Genomic DNA, 18,134 nt, shown 5'->3' on the forward strand with positions numbered 1-18,134 from the left:
TAATGGCTGAAAAACCGGGGAAAGTTACCAAAAATCAGAAGAAGAAGTCTTCCTTATCTTCAGAAGGCGTTTTGGAGAAGGTCTTGGGTGATGACGATAGAGTATGTGGGACATACCAGTACTCCAATGCGATACAGATAGAACATGCCGTACATAAGCTGGTTGAGGCGCATCAACGTATACTAGAACTGTCTCCCAACCTTTCTCAATATTACGAAACTTTGGATTCTATCACGGATTTGAAGAAAGTCCCCCCACAACTAATATCATTGTTCACTAGATTTCCATTAAAATTGGCTGCTGAACTTAAAACACTTCATGAACTTAAAAGAAGTACGTTACTGGATGAAATATGCGAGTATGAATCTCATTTTGTTGCAACTGATAAAGAACCTATATTAAATGAAATAAATCAGTCTGATTTGGAACTCTTGAAATGCCATTCGGATGCTGGTGAAAGTTCTCTACTGGATATCGTTAATAAAGGTTCGAAAGAGGACTTTTCCGGTAAAAAGAAAGATGGTAAATGGCCACCGGAGATGCCACAAATTAATGACCCCGTTATCAGAGCTCGAGTATTCATGCATAAATCATTAGTTAATGACAAATTGTACTTGAATGAGAGTGATATGATTAAAGCAAATAATGAAAGGCTAGAGTTTCTAGGAGACTCTATATTAAACACTGTAATGACAATGATAATATATAATAAGTTCCCGTATCTGAATGAAGGTCACTTAACGGAACTCAGGAAGAAGCTTGTAAAAAATGAAACCCTTCGGGAATGGTCAGAACTTTATGATCTTCCAAAACAACTGAAGAGTAACCTCTCTCCAGATATTGATCTAAGCACATCTAAAACATCAGCCGATATATTTGAAGCCTATATCGGAGGCCTTATGGAGGATGACCCTAAGGTTAATCTTGCTAAAATAAGGAAATGGCTTAAAAAGCTAGCGAAACCTAAAATTGAAGAGTCTATGAAGACGAGTATTCAATTAGAACCAACTAATAAACTTGACATGAATGCAAAAAGGAAACTCTATTCGTTAATAGGTTATGCCGCACTAAAGCTGCACTATCATACAGTCAAAAGGCCAACAAATGATGATCCTGTAACTATCGTTCAATGTCGTACTGGTGACGGGACGGTACTTGGTGTTGGAAGGGCTAGAAATATCAAATTGGCTGGTGTTAAGGCAGCTGAAGACGTATTAAGCAAAAAAGATGTTATTGAAAAATATGCTAACCTACGTGCATCTATTCCTAGAGAGCAATCAGTCGCTAAGGGAGAGATATCCCCAACATTGAAAGAGGATCTTGAGATGGAAGATGACTAGATGAGTGAATCGTCCAATTTTAATAACAACGGATATTAAAAATGAATGGAAACAAAAAAATCTATTGGTCTCTATAAAATTATTTACTAAAATATGAGTATATATCATATTATATTTTCGTTTATATTCCCTGCATTAACCTTGATTTTAGCTTTGAATTTACCCTTTATTTTTCTTTTAGAATTCTTTTGGCTGTTGTCTACAAAGTTTGGTATATTTTGTGCACTCTTGTAAAGAATACTCAATTCATCTTGATGTGACTTGCCTTGTTTATTGAGTTCCCTTTGTATACGTTCACTTTCCTCTTGAAACCACTTTTCAAACTCTTGAGCTTCTAATTTCTCCTTAAAATCTGAAGCTGAAGTAGCAGTCCATGATGGTTCGTGATTATTTGGTAACGTTGATTCGATCTTACCAGTAGTTAGGTAGGGAGTGATTCCAGCATGATTCCCGCTACTTACGAACTCTACGGGTTGTTTGCTAGGGTATTTTCTTTGGTTCTTCTTCTTGGGTTTCAGATCCTCTTTACGTAATTGATCGTTTAAAGATGGTAATGAATTCACTTCAGAATTTCTACGTAAATTATTATTTGAATCTTTTTGTTCAGTAGCTTTCAGTTCCCAAGGTCCTTTTTTGTTCTTTTGTGACTGTTTGTTAGCATCTTCGTCTTTGATAGTTGTCTTTAAACGTTCCTTTTGAGTTGTTTTCTTAAATGAAATACTCTTTTTGGTTACGTTTTCATCTTTATTACTAGATTTTGAAGTGGATTTTAATTTACCATTAGATAAGAGAGATGGTAAAGAAGTTTCACTATTTTCAAGACTTTTGTGGATAACAACATCAGATACTGCAGTAGTAGTCTTTGTTGGTGTAGTAGTTGGTGGTGAGATAGAATTCGAAGGAGTTCTTTTCTTAGACCTTTTACCAACTTCTATAAAGTCACTCTCTTCCTTAAGGATGGAAGATGTTGGTTCTTGAGTTTCCCAAACATTTCTAAAAACAGTCGCTGAGTCAGTTTTATTGATAAATGCTGGTGTAGGTTCATCTAGAGCTATTTTCTGGTAAACAGATGACCGCCTTCTATTACTAGTTGAATTTTTACGCCTTGTATCATTAACTGTAGCAGGCTGGATATCGAAAACAGGTATAATAGGGCTGCTGACGTTAATGAATTCATTATTAAAGTTGGATATGTTCTTTACGAACAAAGAACGCCAGTCCTTTTTATTATTGTAATACCACTCAAACCTGAGATCTTGCTTCTTTTTCAAATTCTGTATGTTACTTTCGATCAACTCCCAGATTTGTTTATCAAAATATTTATCTATAATTTCTAGATTTTCACCAGCAAATAATACCCCCACATGAATACCGATAAATATTGAACACAAGGACAATAACATAGCAGAGTTTGTACGAGCAGCAAATACTAATATATGGACGACTGTGCTTCCAGAGATATACTTACTGAGAATTGCTTCAAGAGTAAATTTGAATGATTCCATGCAAAATGTGTCTGCAAGGATTAATGAGTCAATCAAAGTATCTATTAGGCTTATTTCAGTGTTGGTGATTAATTCTCTTATATCTGACTTTATGTCTGAACCATAAATATACCGAATAAGCATACTAATCTGACTTATAGTGTATTCGCTGAAATCGACAAGAAAGTTACCTGTGTGATCAGTTGACAAATATGCACTATGGTTGAAAAGGGAACTAAAATAGGGACAACGAGCGGCTAATACAAATGAATGGACTGGCATGGTACCATCTTGTAATAAAAGTATTGTATCGGTTGTTTCTCTGCCTTTTGTTTTTGATTGTGGAAGAAGCTCTTTAAATATATAAATAGAAGCATAGTAATTTAGGTAGGTATCAAGCCTAATAGAATGCAAACCGTCGTCAATGATTGACAAAAGAGTCATGTTTATTTGTTGGTTGGTAGGTTTACTACCAGTCAGGATTGAGTGTAAAAGATCCTTAGGCAGATTTTGGTATGTTTTAGTTACAGTCTTATCGTGGATTATAATCTTAAAAATACCATTGGTCATTCGATCACCAGTAAAGATTAAATCCTGTGATATAGTGTAGGAACCCTGTTCGATCAACTGATCTATAAATTTTTTACATCTAAGGAAAAGTAAAGCCATAAATGATTTGCATAATAAAGTACCATCCTCATCAAAGAATAAAGTATCATACAATGAGCTCTCGAACTGAGCTTTTGTTGGAGTAGCTAGTACGGTTTTTAGAAGATCAGCCTTAGCTGTAGTGTCATTAGATATTGCTGGGTCGTCATTTGCTAGCTTATAAGGATCATCTAAGCCCAATAAACCATACTCTAAGGTGTTTCCTAGGGGCTCATAATAAGGCGAGTACCTAAAAAAGTCATTGTAGAAAGAATCCTGTGGAAACTTAACAGGTATATCAATAAAGTCTTGTTTTAAGAAGGCGAAAGATCCGAAGGAAGAGTCTGAACATACAGAAACAACTCGACCAGTTATTAATTTACCACTATGAACCTTTTCGAATTTTCCTCCTTGAGTCATAAAGACCTCACCTCCGAAAGTACATAGTATTACATTACCAGTTTGGCATGCTGAAAAGTCCATACATTTATTCATCGGTAAGTTTGGAGTCCAAAGGGCAGAAATTGGTAATTCATTTGGAAGTTTTGACCATGATTCGACACCCTCGTTTTTTAATGCCAGCTTCCCAATTTTACCATCAGCATATTTAAAACAAATATGATTACCGAACGAATTGGAGCACTTCATATCGACAACTTGTGTAGGGATAGTTTTTGGTACATAATGCGAGAAAATATCTACTTTTTTCCTATGTTTGTTCTTCGGATGGGGGATTTTGAAAGCTCTGTTCGAAAAGTTACTCAATACTGTTAAATTATTTCCTGATGACCTTATAAAAGTAACAAACTCGGTACAGATTATTTGCTCAATATCCAAGTGTGATAGGTCCATTATTATCGGTGACATTACAACATAGCCATTTACATTGTTATATTGGGTATCAAATTCGATATGGGTAGATTTTGAGCTTCCTAGTTGACCGACATTTAGACCCCATAAGTATAGTTTATTGCTTTCAGTTAGAGCACATGAATGTATTTTTGAGCAAGCCACAAGCTTTATATTTTCATCTTCCAAAAAAGGAATTCTTTTAGGTGTACTTTTGTGTAGATTTCCAATACTTTCCTTATTTCTGTTGCCTGTACTATATCCAAGCTGGTGGTAAATATTCCATCCCCAGGAATAAACATTTCCATTGCCGTCTACTACAAGGTTATGATGATTACTGATGGAGATATCTTTCATGCCATCTTCGAGTTCAAATACTTTAGTATAGCTTGAGACTGTGGTATTAGTTTCGCCATTACCTAATCTTCCTCTATTACTATTCCCACAAGTATAAATCTCATTTTTAGAGTTTACCACAACAGAATGATATCTTGACATCAGAACCCTCTTTATATAGAGTGGTTTACTAAAAGGAGATATACCAGTGTCGTGAAACTTCTTAGCCTCTAACTGAAAGAAATTACTCCTATCATCCTTATTTCCGGTCCCTAATTGAGCATTAACATTAGATCCCAGCGACAATAAGTGCGATCCACCAATGTTCCGGATCTTTCTTGCATTATCATTATTTGTCGGTATCTCCATAAACGACGTCCTTCTACGCCAATCATCCTCACTACCGCCCGCCTTCTCCTCATTAATGTCATCATCCTCGTAAATAATTTCTGGATATATCATAGAATCCGTAACACTGTACTGAGTATACTTCGGTATACCTTTCAGAGACCTTTGAAACTCGATATTGTATAGTTCAATAGGTGTTAATCCTTCTCTATCCTTCTGGTTCAGTACATGAACACCCTGTTTATGTAAAGCCTGCTGTTCATCCTTCCAGGACTTGTATAGCAAGAAACTCTTCCGTAAGAAACCCTTTCGTAGCGTAACATGCAACGGCGTATAGCCACTCTCTAACTCGTATGAATATAAATCGATCTTCTGTAAATCCGATAGTGTCGGCAGACAACTAGTAATATATGACAAATCTCTACCTAAGACATCTCTTACCTTCCATACATCATGCTTATTAGACATTATATTTATTAAACCAAAATTTTTACCTCTTTCTGTCTATTCTTTCCCTCTATATTCGACTAGACTCTCTCTCTCTCTATCTCTCACTCACTCACTTCGCTACACCTAGCCACTTAGTGCTTTATATTATTGCTCAAATACTTCAACAGCTTACTTATGGCAGATAGAATAAACTATTTAATAAAATTAAGATTCAAGTTAAGCTATATATGTATATATGCACATGTCATTAAAATGACATATTAGCCACCCTAGATAATCCCGTAGTAAAAACAAAACCCTCTGAAGAAAAATTAATTTAAAAAAAAATTCGGTGGCGATCAATAAAACCACAACTCTTTTTACAGCTTTCAACAAATTAGTAAGCTCGCGTGGCGTAATGGCAACGCGTCTGACTTCTAATCAGAAGATTATGGGTTCGACCCCCATCGTGAGTGCTAATAATTTCCGTGATAGTTTAATGGTCAGAATGGGCGCTTGTCGCGTGCCAGATCGGGGTTCAATTCCCCGTCGCGGAGATATTTTATTTTTTTTCCCCATAGCTCTCTCTCTCTCTGTTGATCGTTCTATTTAAATTTATATTTAGGTGGTAGTACTTCTCTGCTGTTCATATTGATGAAAACCATCGATGGAATAATATTTTATTCGAATCAAAATATTTATTTTTAATAGTACATTCTTTTATATTTGAACTTATATGAAATATATTCTCTAGTATTGATTTATAATAAACGTTAATAATAATAATAATAGTAGGAATTTTTTAGAAAAGAAAAAAAATGCAATTACGTTATTTATTGATTACTGCTTCAGAAAAACATCCATGTAGCACCACCAACTAAAACACCCAATACAATGGTGGTAATGATGGCCGCACCAGCACGGTCACCACCGGTGATTTTCAGGTTGTTCTTTAACACATTGGTAGTCGAAGAATTTAGACCTGCAGAAGAGTCACCAACTGAGGAACCACCGTTGTCAGCTTTATAAGGTGCAGGTCTGTCGTGGATTAGCAAGTTCTGTATAATCTCAAGTGCGTTCATTTGCTCACCTAAACCATAGTATCCGTCATTTGTCTTTTTCTGCCAATCTAAACCACAAGTATGACCATCTCTACCACCATCACACGAATCTGCAGCAGCAAACGCACTAGTTTTGATTAATGGATCAATGGTATCAGCAGTGAAAGGTGCCAACACACTGGTCGCAGCTAACATTCTAGAGAAAATACTCTTGAAACATCTTTGATCGTTATTACAGGTGTTGTAGTCTTGACAAGCACTTTCGTACATGATACCGTCTTCAAAGAAGTAGTTAACAGCACCATTTAGAATTTGAGTCAATCTACTTTCCCATGTAGAAGTACCGTTAGTAGCATTGTACATATAAGCCATACCCCCTAACACAACACCATGATTATATGTCCATTCGATTTTCGTAATATCAGTGCAGTTATCCTCAACCTTGGCTCCATCGTACACATTACCAGAATCAGATAACACAACAAATCCCACACCTACAAGCCAATCAAAGACCTCTTCAGCGACGTCAAGGTAAGTGGTATTACCCGTATATCTACCCAATCTGGCTGCCATCTGGAATAAACATGCATTGGAAATCGTGTTCTTATAGTTATAACCACTGTTCCAGGTGAAAATTTGCCATCTCAGCCCACCACCACAATTAGCAGTGTCCCATCTAGAGTACATAGTGTTAAAAACAGCCTGACTCATCGCCAGCCATCCTGGTACACCTTCTGGAGGAGCAGAGAAATTACGTTCAACCGCATCCATAATAGTCAAACCCCAGACACCTTGATCATCATTACCTTCAACTGTAGTTTGATTTTGAGGAATATAGTCAAAATTTGGCCCAGTCTGAGCTACAAACGCATCCATAAGTAACTCCTTAAACGTATCATTCTCACATAAAAACCAGTTCTCCAACATACCACCAAACGCTACACCGGCCTGCCACCAGTAGTAAGGAGGTTGAAACATACCCACAGTACCACCATATCGCGTACCTTCGTAATAATCTAGCATACCATCTTGGATCAATGAAGTAGCATCACATATAGACGTCTTCGTGTCCTGTAAATCAATACCTTGCACATAACTGAGGCCCCATAACAGGACATATACCAGTTGCAGCATTACTTTATTTCTTTCTTATTAGTATTTTTTAAAAGTCTCTCTTTTCTGAAATAGCTAATTGAAAAACCTATGATATATCCAAGAGGTCTTTTGTATAAATATCCTCTGTTCAGATGTAATTAATTACCAAAAATAGCTAATATCAATTTTTTTTTTCTTTCTTGATATGTCCGAATCCCGTCAAAAGGATAATACCGTTCAAAGCCTCCAAAGCAATTATTCAACTTGACATCTATATTAGCCAATGTTATATTAAATTATATTCTTTTTGCTGATGGTTTGAAATTATCGCTGATTATCTGTTTCAATTGTATATCTTTTGTTTAGTTACAAGGTCTATTGTCAACTTGAAGCACTTGTTATTTATAACACTATTTTTAGAATCTTATCTCTTTGGAGACGTAGTATATAGTTCTACGTGTCTAAAAAAACACAGTTATAATAAACTATAATAGATAACTCTAACAAGAGTGTCTTGTGCTTGTGATGCCAAGTCAATATGTAACTCCACGACTCTTTCTTCGTTTGGTGAATAACGCTGTTTTACAAAATGCAAGTACTAATATAGCCAATTGCTTTCTATGTAAGCTATGTCTTAATACCCACGCTTCAGGGTTATATACGGTTTCATCAATAGGCACTTTATATCATATTGTGAATCAGTATTTATCCTCATAAAACACTTTATAGTGTGTATTCTGTATTGTCTATTGCTTATTATTGTTTTTTCCAGGTTACTGTCTGCAAATAATAGAACAGGGAGTTATTATTATATTGTTATGTACAGAAAAATACGATATAGTAATTGGTAAGAGATAAAAAGTAGTGTGTATATGTATTTTACAAATTAGTACTTTGCAGTAAGATAAATTAAATCGTCATCAAAAAAAAAAACAAAAAAAAACAACTACTAAACTTCAGTATATGCCATTCCGGTGAAATAATATGTAAATGATGGGGACAGACGAGTGAACTATGCATCAAAAAAACCATTTGTGTAGTTCTCTAAGAAATCGAGAAAGTTTTCTTTCATTACATTAACAACTGGATCGGAATAACGAGAGGCGATTTCATTTATTACTTTCATAATACCCATGTCCTGGACAGCAACACTTAGAGCATCGAGGAGTTGGATGGAAAACTCTATATACCAACGATGATTCCAGCAACATAGCTTCACACACAAGTCAATTATACGTGAATCCAAATCGTTGATATGTGCTATTATTTGTGAAGACGTTAAATCAGAGTTGGGCGACAACGATTGAATTCTTATGCGCAGATGTTCCTTTACGTAATAATCTAGCAACATTCTCGCACTCATTGGAGCGAATCTTTGAGTCAAACCCTTTTGGAATGCCTTTGCTGCCTCGGGTAGATGACCCAGTCTTCTTGCACATAGACCAAAAGCCTCCCATTCATATGTTAGCTTTTTGTATTTGCTATTCTGGGCTTCGAAATACAGTTGTTCCGTTTGCCATAAAGTATAGATCTTTAAGTCTTCATAAAGGAGCATGAAAAGATTATCTAACCATCTGTCACAGAGCCTTTTGGTGCGCATCGTATGTTCTCCTGATGGTGCCTCGTCAACTGATTGACTTTGGTTCGCAATAGAAACTTCATCGGTTGATATTTGATATTCATCTTCCATTACAAAAATCTTTGATCTGCATTTTAGTAAGTTTTCCCATCCTGTTATCTGGACAATTTCAGTCAATAATTTATAAGCCAATAAGTAAGTAGATTTAAGGTTTAAAGCTGCTGACTTAGTCAGAGAAGGATCCGAATTCAGTTGTTCTTTGTTGACATCACTAGGATTTAACTGTAGAACCTCATCGATACCAATATTTTCGGGTAGTGGTAGATGTAAGTTTTCTTCCGAACCAATTGGGACAGCTCTCTTCAAAACGTATCTTTCCTGAGTTTGCGCCATTGGACAAGAATTTAATGCTAATAACGCATTCTCAATATCGTTGAGTTTAATATATATCTTTGTCAATAAGAACCAGGGTATGAATTCACTAGGTGAAAATTTCACCGCGGATTGTGCGACATCAAGAGCTAGTTTGTACTCATTTTTCACATTCATCAAAAACTTTGCCTGTAAACATAACAACTCAGATCTGAAAATAGGGTTTAGAGCTTCATCCTCTTCACCATGAGGTAGTAGTTCTCTATTAATGATATCAATGGCATCAATTTCATAATCACAGGCTAGGAGAACTTGAGCTAAAACAATGACAGCATCAGGGAAGCTCTTTATCAATTCTTCCAGCATTTCCCTACACTGATCAACGGACTTAGTGAGCCTAACAACTTCCACAAGAGTCTCAATTAGATAGTTATTTGTTCTGGTTGGCACTAGGACATGACAGGGAGCCTCAGTGAACACACCCCTCTCGTAAACCAATGGGAACAACTTAATAAACGTGCTGGCCACGTCATCCAGCTTACCCGAGGTCAATGGATTCAAAATTAAGGTTTCCACTAAAGGCTGAGCTTCACCATCTTCTGCATTATCTTTCATAAACATTATAGAACGGATCACACCACTAATAAAGGTTTCAGCCCAGATCATATCCATGTCACTAGCCTGATCAATTGGGTTTGCACTCGTGGTAGACGCCACTGTAGGAGTTGTCTGGTTACCGTTCACGGCCATATGTTCACCATTAGAGTCCAAAACATACGTCTGCACAGCACCTGGAATATGGACAATGACGTTGACATCACACCTCCTGAATATGTTATATGTAGACAAGGAAATTCTGGCCACATGGAAATTCTTGAACTTACCAAACCATTTCTGTGGCTTCTCTGCAATTGCATCCGATATCTGTTTCAAAGAGATAGATATTGATGTCGGATCAGAAGTGTCAATACCCAAAGTGTAGAAAAACGTCCCTATGGCTCCTTTCAACTTATCATGTGAGTGAATCTCCGCAAGGACAGCAGCAGGATCAGCTGCAGTTGTAGCACTACTGTTACCATTGCTATTCGAGGTGGATTGAGGGTTAGTGTTGTTGGCAGAAGACGGAACATATTTGACCATCGTGATAAGGTCTGGTGGACCCAAATCTTGGCATTGAGGCAATATCGCCTTCCTCTCATTCAGGGCAAAGCCTATAACCTCTTCCCTCACTTCAGGAATGGAAGATTGTGTAATCATCAGAAAGTTAATATCTTTTCAGTATTATAAAAACCCTATCTTTTTAACAAAACCCTTTAAAAAACAAACAAAACACACAATCAATTATGGGTCTTTCTTCCTTCTTTAATACCTATTTTATATTAGGTTTTATATATAAGTTAATAAAGTAAAAAGGTAATTCTAAGCCACTAATATTGTAATATAATATATCAAAGGTGTTTAAATATATTCAATAAACATAGTATACATTTATAATTTTTTTTTTCATCAGTTTAATCCTGTTCATCTTCCCCTTCGACCAGGAGAGATAGCGGAAATACACATATACGACGATGTCACGTTTTCCATAAATATCAGATATATTTAAATACATACAGAACATTGAAACTACATTTGAACACATTGATTTTACATTGGTGCTTTTATCTTACATTGCTACCGTACATCTACTTATTGTTTTAGTTGATATCATTTCATTTCATTCCGTTGATTTGTCGTTGTCTAGTTCCCAGCTCTTTGCAGAGAGACAGTACTTCTCGGGCGGGAGTCTCACACCCCAGGAACCCATAATCTGTGGCAGTGGTTTCTTATTCCTCTCTGTGGCCAGCTGTAATAGCAATTCCTTTGGTGCAGTGGGCTTAAACATATACTGTGTCCTAGCTGCAATAGCCAACCGTATATCCTCCACAGCCAGGTTCTTCCCACCATTACTCGACATCCCACTACCAAGCGTGTTCGTAGCACCAACCTTGGCGTTCTTCCCCCCAGAACCAGAACCAGCACCACTGCTGGCCGTATTACCAGCCACACCGGCACCTACTGCACCACCGTTGTTCTCCACCGCATAGTCATTATACACCATCGCGTCCATTAACACACCACGCGTGTACCTATGTGCAAAATCCATCAGCTGCAACGGAACCTTATCCTCATACTGTTGTATAGACTGCGAAGCCAACAGAAGATGTAACAACCGCACATCCCTCGGCAGATCAGCCTGCGAGTCAACATCAACCTCACTCATTTTTATCGTATTATATATTGTGTATTATCCCCTCTTATCTCCACTTATCACTACCACTTACAACCCATTATAGACTATAATATCAATATCAATATATATAATGCATTAAGATTAAACAAAAAAAAAAGCAAAAGAGTTGCGAAACTTTTAACAAATAACCTCCCACACACAGAAATACCCGTACAAAACATAACACATCACAAATCACTCCACACAAAATCACATGATAAACACGTGATATGTTATATATAGTCACATGCATTTACGTATAATATAATATACCATGTGACTGTACGTATAGTATAACACATCAGGTGATATTACCGTATACTACGATCAATTTGGTGGCAACAAAAAAAAAATAGAACGGACGAGCGGAAGAAAATAAAGGCGAGGAGGGGGCCACATAACGTATTATAAAAAAATCGTTGAAGTGATAAGTATCTTATGCTTTATGTATTAACTTAACATTGTTATTGTTGGATCTGCATTCTCTAACTAACTAAAAATACAACAACAAACAAATATACAATAATAATACAATAATGTCTGATTGGGAATCTCATACTGTTATTGGTCAAAAGGCTAGAGCTGGTGGTTCTGGTCCAAGAGCCAATGTTGCTAGAACACAAGGGCAGGTCAATGCCGCTAGAAGACAAGGTCTAGTTCTTTCTGTTGATAAGAAGTACGGTTCTACTAATGTCAAGGGTGACTCTGAGGGTCAAAGATTGACCAAGATTGACCGTGAGACTGATATCATCAAGCCTAAGAAGTTGGATGCTTCTGTCGGTAAGACGATCTCCAGAGTGAGAACAGAGAAGAAATTGTCCCAGAAGGACCTGGCCACCAAGATCAACGAGAAGCCAACGGTGGTGAATGACTACGAGTCCGGTAGAGCTATACCTAACCAACAAGTGCTCGCCAAGATGGAAAGAGCTCTAGGTGTTAAGCTAAGAGGTAAGAATATCGGTGAACCATTGGGTGGTCCAAAGAAGAAATAGTTCCACTTTAAAACTTCAATATAAAAAAAAAACAAAAACAAAGAAGAAGAATTAGGTAGACCAGGTTATATACCAATAAAAAAAAAACTGTTATAAACGTTACATAAGTTTCTATCTCTACTCTCTCTCTCTATTTTTTTAATATTAATGATTGAAATGCATTTCTATTTTGTTACTAATGGTTTAAGCTCATTTTAAAAGTATTAGTTCTACTTGTTTATATATTTAATACATTTGATTATGTATTTATATACATTTGATTATATCATTAAAAACAGCTTTATATAAGCTCATCGCTCACATTGAAAAAAAAAATTGAAAAAAAAAAAAAAAGACTAAATAACAAACCTTCACCACTTATCAACGGTTTATTATCATCACGTATAGACTAGTTCTCGTAACTAAAAATACTATATCATGGCAACACTTCATTTCACACCAGTATACAAAGAAGACGAGGTCTTTTCCATTGCTGGGAAGGCCTTGAAATTGACTACAAAGGAAGATATTCAACCACACTTAGATGCTCTTGCTAAGCTCTCTCAATGTACCAAGATAGACCTTTCTGGTAATACCATTGGTACAGAAGCTTCTAAGGCCCTTGCTGAGTTCATTGAGTCCACAGACTCTGTTAGAAACAATGTACAAGAGATCAACTTTGCTGATCTGTACACCTCGAGACTTGTCGATGAGGTTGTTGACAGTTTAAAGGATCTGTTGCCTGCTTTACTTAAATGTGAGAAGCTGGTTATTCTAAACTTGTCTGACAATGCGTTTGGATTGAGAACTATTGACTATTTGGAACACTACATCTCCAACGCAGTTCATTTGAAGCATCTTATCTTGAGTAACAATGGTATGGGTCCTTTTGCCGGTGAAAGAATTGGTAAAGCCTTGTTCTACCTTGCTGGTAACAAGACCAAATGTAAGGAGACTCCTTTAGAGACTTTCATTTGTGGTAGAAACAGATTGGAGAACGGTTCAGCCCTATATTTGGCACTAGGTTTGAAGAGTCACGGAGATGGTTTGAAGGTTGTCAAGCTGTACCAGAACGGTATCAGACCAAAAGGTGTTTCAACATTGATACACTATGGTTTGAGATACAACACCAAGCTTGAAATTATAGACTTACAAGATAACACCTTCACAACCAGTGCATCACTTGTCCTGGCTAAGAACCTGCCAATATGGAAGTCCACATTAACTGAACTAAACCTAAACGATTGTTTGTTGAAAGGACCTGGTTCTGATGCAGTAATGCAAGTATTTGAAAAGGAAAAGTTTGAGAAGTTGATGACTTTGAAATTTGAATACAATGAAATGGAGCAAAAGACGTTAGAGAACGTTTTCCTACCTGCCATTGAGGACGAAAAGTTCCCAAATTTGAAACACTTGGAAATTAATGGTAACAGATTTGAAGAAGATTCTGATCCAGTCAATGCTTTGTTAGACCACTTTGATGATCTTGAACTAGACGACTTGGAAGAACCAGACAGTGATGAAGAAGAAGAAGAGGAGGAAGAGGAAGAAAAAATGGAGGAAATTGAAACTGAAACTTTGGAAAAGGAACTACTTGAACTACAAATTGATGATCTTGCTAATGATCTAGCTAAAACTAGTATTTAATCAGGTAAATAAAAATAGAAAAAAAAGATAATGTATTTTCATTTAGCAAGAAGTTTTGATAAAATTTAATTATTGATAAAACCAAGCCTTTATTATTAAAACACCCTCTTATTATTACAAAATTTTTACCGATAAATAAAATACTATAAAATAGCAATAATATATACATTTAATTATGCACATATATATTAAAATAACACAACTATGATCAAATAGTGATCATAAATATAGGATAAAAAAAGAAATATAGAACAACAGGACAACAAGTAAAGTAGCTAATTATTAAGTATTATAGTTCATTAGAGAGATAGTACTTTTATTACGGGTTTCCTTTTGCTTATCTTATGGTTAGAACAATGGCAACATCCCGTTCTCCTGCTTGAAATCATTCATGATATCAGCTTCTAGAGAGAGGCCTATAGGTGAAACCTCTACAGGATCAATTTTGTGTAAGTGCTGTGAGAGTACTTTATTTAGGCTGAACATGGTCACCTTGTCACCAAATATCGGCCTCATTCTGTCATCACAAATTATTTCTCTACGATCGCTCGGACTTTGTAGATCGTGTTTTTTGATGTAATCCCAAACTAGTTTCACCACTTGTGTTCTTGGCAGCTCAGTTTGTCCTAAGAAGTCGCTTAACTCATCAGATAACCGTAGTTTCAAGGAATTAATAGACTTAGAGCCAGGGTTCTCAGTTCTAGGTTTTGTGACAGCCTTGGTAGTCTTAGCTTTCTTTTTTTTCTTAACATCAACTTTTGTCTTGGCTTTAGCCTTTTCTTTCTGCTTCTTGATATGCGAATCTGAACTTAGCAAGGCATCATAATTATTCTGTATTTTTTTGAGGTTGCTAAACTCCTCACGACTCACAAGGATATGGGGGTCATTTTGTAACATCTGAAATCGACTTACTATGAGCTCATTGATTTCACGTTTCTGGGGTTCTAGAGACACAGAGAACAACTGCTCTAAAGCTCTCCGAATCTTTTTAGGACTAACCTTGTCAGGATCAGACACACTTATTATTGCATCAAGGATTGGCACATACGAATCTAATGGCACGTTACTCATTTCGCTTCTTTCAATCTTAAAAATAATAATTATAGAATAGTTCAATAATTGGGTTTGGCACAGGTGATAATTGTTTTTCTACTGGCTATTTTTAAATTTAAGTTTTCGTATCCCTTCTTTTATAAGATAAAAAATTAAATTACGTTCTATTACTTTATACTATTATAATAATACAGTATTTTTATATCTTTAATAGTTCGGAATTTTGGCGACTTAGGAATCTTTAAGGGAAAATAGTCACAGTATCCCAGACTTTTGGTATAAAAAAAAAAATGCTGCTTTAATTTAATTTAATTTAATTTAATTTTTTTTTTTAATATTTTTTTTTTTTTAATTTTTCAATATTTTTTTTTAATTTTTTAATTCTTCAAGAAGTACCCGTGAACATAGAAACCACTAGAGTCAGAGAACCGACAACATGCAATTAGTACTTTTCTTATTCTTAAGAAGTTCGGTGCAAAATGTTGTAATCTCTGAAGCAGATCCTCTATGCAGCTGGTTTCTTTTTTAACATGAAAAAACTGAAGCTGACAAATTCAAACATTTGCTGGCACAAAACCAAGCAGGGCTCATCCGGGTTCAAAGGGGAATTGCACAAACCAATTTCAACAAGAATCGGATGGACAACTTGAAAAAAAGACAACTACCCAGAAACACAGGACCTGCAGGGCAAAAACTAAAAACACACCAAATAACAACAAAATCAGGAAAAATGTTGACATGTCTTAGAGTGGAGCGCGTAATTCTGTTGCCATTTTCAGTTGTAAGAACTTCTGCTCCGAAGAACCAGCCCTACTGGCATTAGTATGTGTGCCTTCGTGACCCACACTCGTACTTAGTTCCAAGAATACATAATAGAAAAAAGAAAACAGAAGAGAAGTCACTTAATAAAGGCAATACATTAAATATTGCCCTGCTCCTATGAAAAAAAAATGCCACATTGTATTATATTTCAAACAATTCACGAACAACTTTGCTCTGCGAAGGTGGAAAATCATATTGCCAGTCATCCCTGATGAGCATTTTATAGTGTAATCTACCTTTATGGTAATCATCGGGGATGGAGTGATCACCATCTCTAGGAAAGTCAGATTTTACCATAATAGCAAATGAAGCCATAGATATTTCGATGTATTTGTACAATACCCGGTCAGTGAAATTAATAATATAGTAAATGAGTAACGGTACCTCTTGATAGAGTTTCTGATACAATCTTTCGTAGTGTAGACCTAGAATTTCTCTTTTAGAGTCATGAATTTTCATTTCTTTTTCTTTCCGATAAATTAAATAATCTGGTTTCAAAACTCGAAGGCTATCTAGTTTTTTGTTTGTAATACTGATGACATCACCAACCTGTTGCAATTTTAACTCAATGCTAATTGCCCATTTGACTTGTAATTGTTCTAATTCTCTCTTTTGTTCCTTTAATTGCTGAAGCTTGTTTTCAAGTTTCTGAGCTATAATTTCATTCTTTTGCTTTTCTAGAGGCTCAATTGTATACAAGCTAGTCAACTCATGTAATATCATTATAACCTTATTGACCAGATCAACGAAGCTGACTATTGGGGATATTTTTTTTAATATTTTTAGTTTTTTATCTATAGTTCGTAATATTTTAACCAATTGGCCAAGAGGTAAATTGTTTAACCTTGGTATAGCTGATTGGTCTGTGTCTTCTGCTGAGTAACAACTAGAGCTTATGCTATTTCTCATTACTGGTGTTTCTTTGGACTTTCCGTAAGATTTTGCGATTTCTAGGACATGAATGGCAGGCTCCATACCAACACTCCCAATTTTGTGGAATTGCTCATGCAATTCTTGATATTTCAATACCATATTTCCCTTGGCAATAGTTATTAGTTTAACCAGATCGTCACTCCATTTCCTTAACTTAGACAATGGTTGTTCGAGAATTGAACGAAGGGATTCTCCACATTCTAAATGACAATTATTTAGCCATTGAGATATATGTTTATTATTTGAGCTTTCCAGTAATGCAATATTGTCGAGCTGTCTATCAAATGAACATAGATAACTGGAATAAGGGCCTTTAGCCCGATCATGCAATGTCCTAAAATTTAGAAGGATAGCATTATGAATTGACTCAGGTGACTTAGATTCTCTAAGTAGTGCTTGAACTCTTTCTGTATTTTTAACATGTATCTCACTGATAGAGTATATTGTTTCTAGATTTCCAAAGATCAGAACTTCTGTCTTAGAGTTTTTCGGTATGATTCTCTTGAGTATTTTGCTTTCACGCATTGAATGAAGGTATACCTCTATAGCCGCTTTTATGCGTTCCATATAATTTATTTCATCAATAAGAAATTGAGAAATTAAGGACTGAAAATCATCCTGAAATATTGGTACACAACTTCCATTGGAGTTAGCATTGTCACTGATAGCAACTTCAAGGTTCCCTATAGGTTTCGTTATGGATTTAGGTAGCATTCCGTCATTGGCATGGAAATAGTCATTTTCATAATCCCTGATTGGTGTCATTGTGTTATATGATGTATTACTAAAAACTTCTAGTATATTGTCATAGTTCTGAGTTTTTAAGGACATTGCCCAGTTTTTATTTCTTAATATTATGTAAAAATAGATAAGTACTATTAGGTAGGCTAACTAA

General features: G+C 35.8%; 9 protein-coding genes across 9 annotated transcripts; 3 read left to right on the forward strand and 6 right to left on the reverse strand.

Annotated features, from left to right (window-relative positions):
* Positions 1-2: 2 nt before the first annotated feature.
* RNT1 (ribonuclease III) lies at positions 3-1,340 on the forward strand (the record flags this gene model as incomplete). Its single annotated transcript, XM_071050834.1, has 1 exon — positions 3-1,340. The coding sequence occupies one exon, from the start codon at positions 3-5 to the stop codon at positions 1,338-1,340; it is 1,338 nt and encodes a 445-aa protein (XP_070908046.1).
* Positions 1,341-1,444: 104 nt separating this feature from the next.
* Positions 1,445-5,473, reverse strand: RNJ42_00665 (uncharacterized protein; the record flags this gene model as incomplete). Its single annotated transcript, XM_071050835.1, has 1 exon — positions 1,445-5,473. One exon carries the CDS (start codon positions 5,471-5,473, stop codon positions 1,445-1,447), a length of 4,029 nt encoding a protein of 1,342 aa, XP_070908047.1.
* An 809-nt stretch (positions 5,474-6,282) lies between these two features.
* Positions 6,283-7,629, reverse strand: DFG5 (putative mannan endo-1,6-alpha-mannosidase; the record flags this gene model as incomplete). Its single annotated transcript, XM_071050836.1, has 1 exon — positions 6,283-7,629. One exon carries the CDS (start codon positions 7,627-7,629, stop codon positions 6,283-6,285), a length of 1,347 nt encoding a protein of 448 aa, XP_070908048.1.
* A 973-nt stretch (positions 7,630-8,602) lies between these two features.
* Positions 8,603-10,798, reverse strand: BCH1 (exomer complex subunit; the record flags this gene model as incomplete). Its single annotated transcript, XM_071050837.1, has 1 exon — positions 8,603-10,798. One exon carries the CDS (start codon positions 10,796-10,798, stop codon positions 8,603-8,605), a length of 2,196 nt encoding a protein of 731 aa, XP_070908049.1.
* A 460-nt stretch (positions 10,799-11,258) lies between these two features.
* Positions 11,259-11,804, reverse strand: TAF9 (chromatin modification protein; the record flags this gene model as incomplete). Its single annotated transcript, XM_071050838.1, has 1 exon — positions 11,259-11,804. One exon carries the CDS (start codon positions 11,802-11,804, stop codon positions 11,259-11,261), a length of 546 nt encoding a protein of 181 aa, XP_070908050.1.
* A 545-nt stretch (positions 11,805-12,349) lies between these two features.
* On the forward strand, positions 12,350-12,805 carry MBF1 (multiprotein-bridging factor 1; the record flags this gene model as incomplete). Its single annotated transcript, XM_071050839.1, has 1 exon — positions 12,350-12,805. One exon carries the CDS (start codon positions 12,350-12,352, stop codon positions 12,803-12,805), a length of 456 nt encoding a protein of 151 aa, XP_070908051.1.
* Positions 12,806-13,222: 417 nt separating this feature from the next.
* On the forward strand, positions 13,223-14,431 carry RNA1 (GTPase-activating protein RNA1; the record flags this gene model as incomplete). Its single annotated transcript, XM_071050840.1, has 1 exon — positions 13,223-14,431. The coding sequence occupies one exon, from the start codon at positions 13,223-13,225 to the stop codon at positions 14,429-14,431; it is 1,209 nt and encodes a 402-aa protein (XP_070908052.1).
* A 348-nt stretch (positions 14,432-14,779) lies between these two features.
* On the reverse strand, positions 14,780-15,502 carry TRI1 (Tri1p; the record flags this gene model as incomplete). The annotated part of the gene is made up of 1 exon (XM_071050841.1): positions 14,780-15,502. One exon carries the CDS (start codon positions 15,500-15,502, stop codon positions 14,780-14,782), a length of 723 nt encoding a protein of 240 aa, XP_070908053.1.
* A 945-nt stretch (positions 15,503-16,447) lies between these two features.
* On the reverse strand, positions 16,448-18,070 carry FUS2 (Fus2p; the record flags this gene model as incomplete). The annotated part of the gene is made up of 1 exon (XM_071050842.1): positions 16,448-18,070. The coding sequence occupies one exon, from the start codon at positions 18,068-18,070 to the stop codon at positions 16,448-16,450; it is 1,623 nt and encodes a 540-aa protein (XP_070908054.1).
* Positions 18,071-18,134: the final 64 nt, after the last annotated feature.

The sequence above is a fragment of the Nakaseomyces bracarensis genome (genome assembly GCF_045282275.1).
Source record: "Nakaseomyces bracarensis strain CBM3 chromosome Unknown Scaff4_1, whole genome shotgun sequence".
Classification (NCBI taxonomy): domain Eukaryota; kingdom Fungi; phylum Ascomycota; class Saccharomycetes; order Saccharomycetales; family Saccharomycetaceae; genus Nakaseomyces; species Nakaseomyces bracarensis.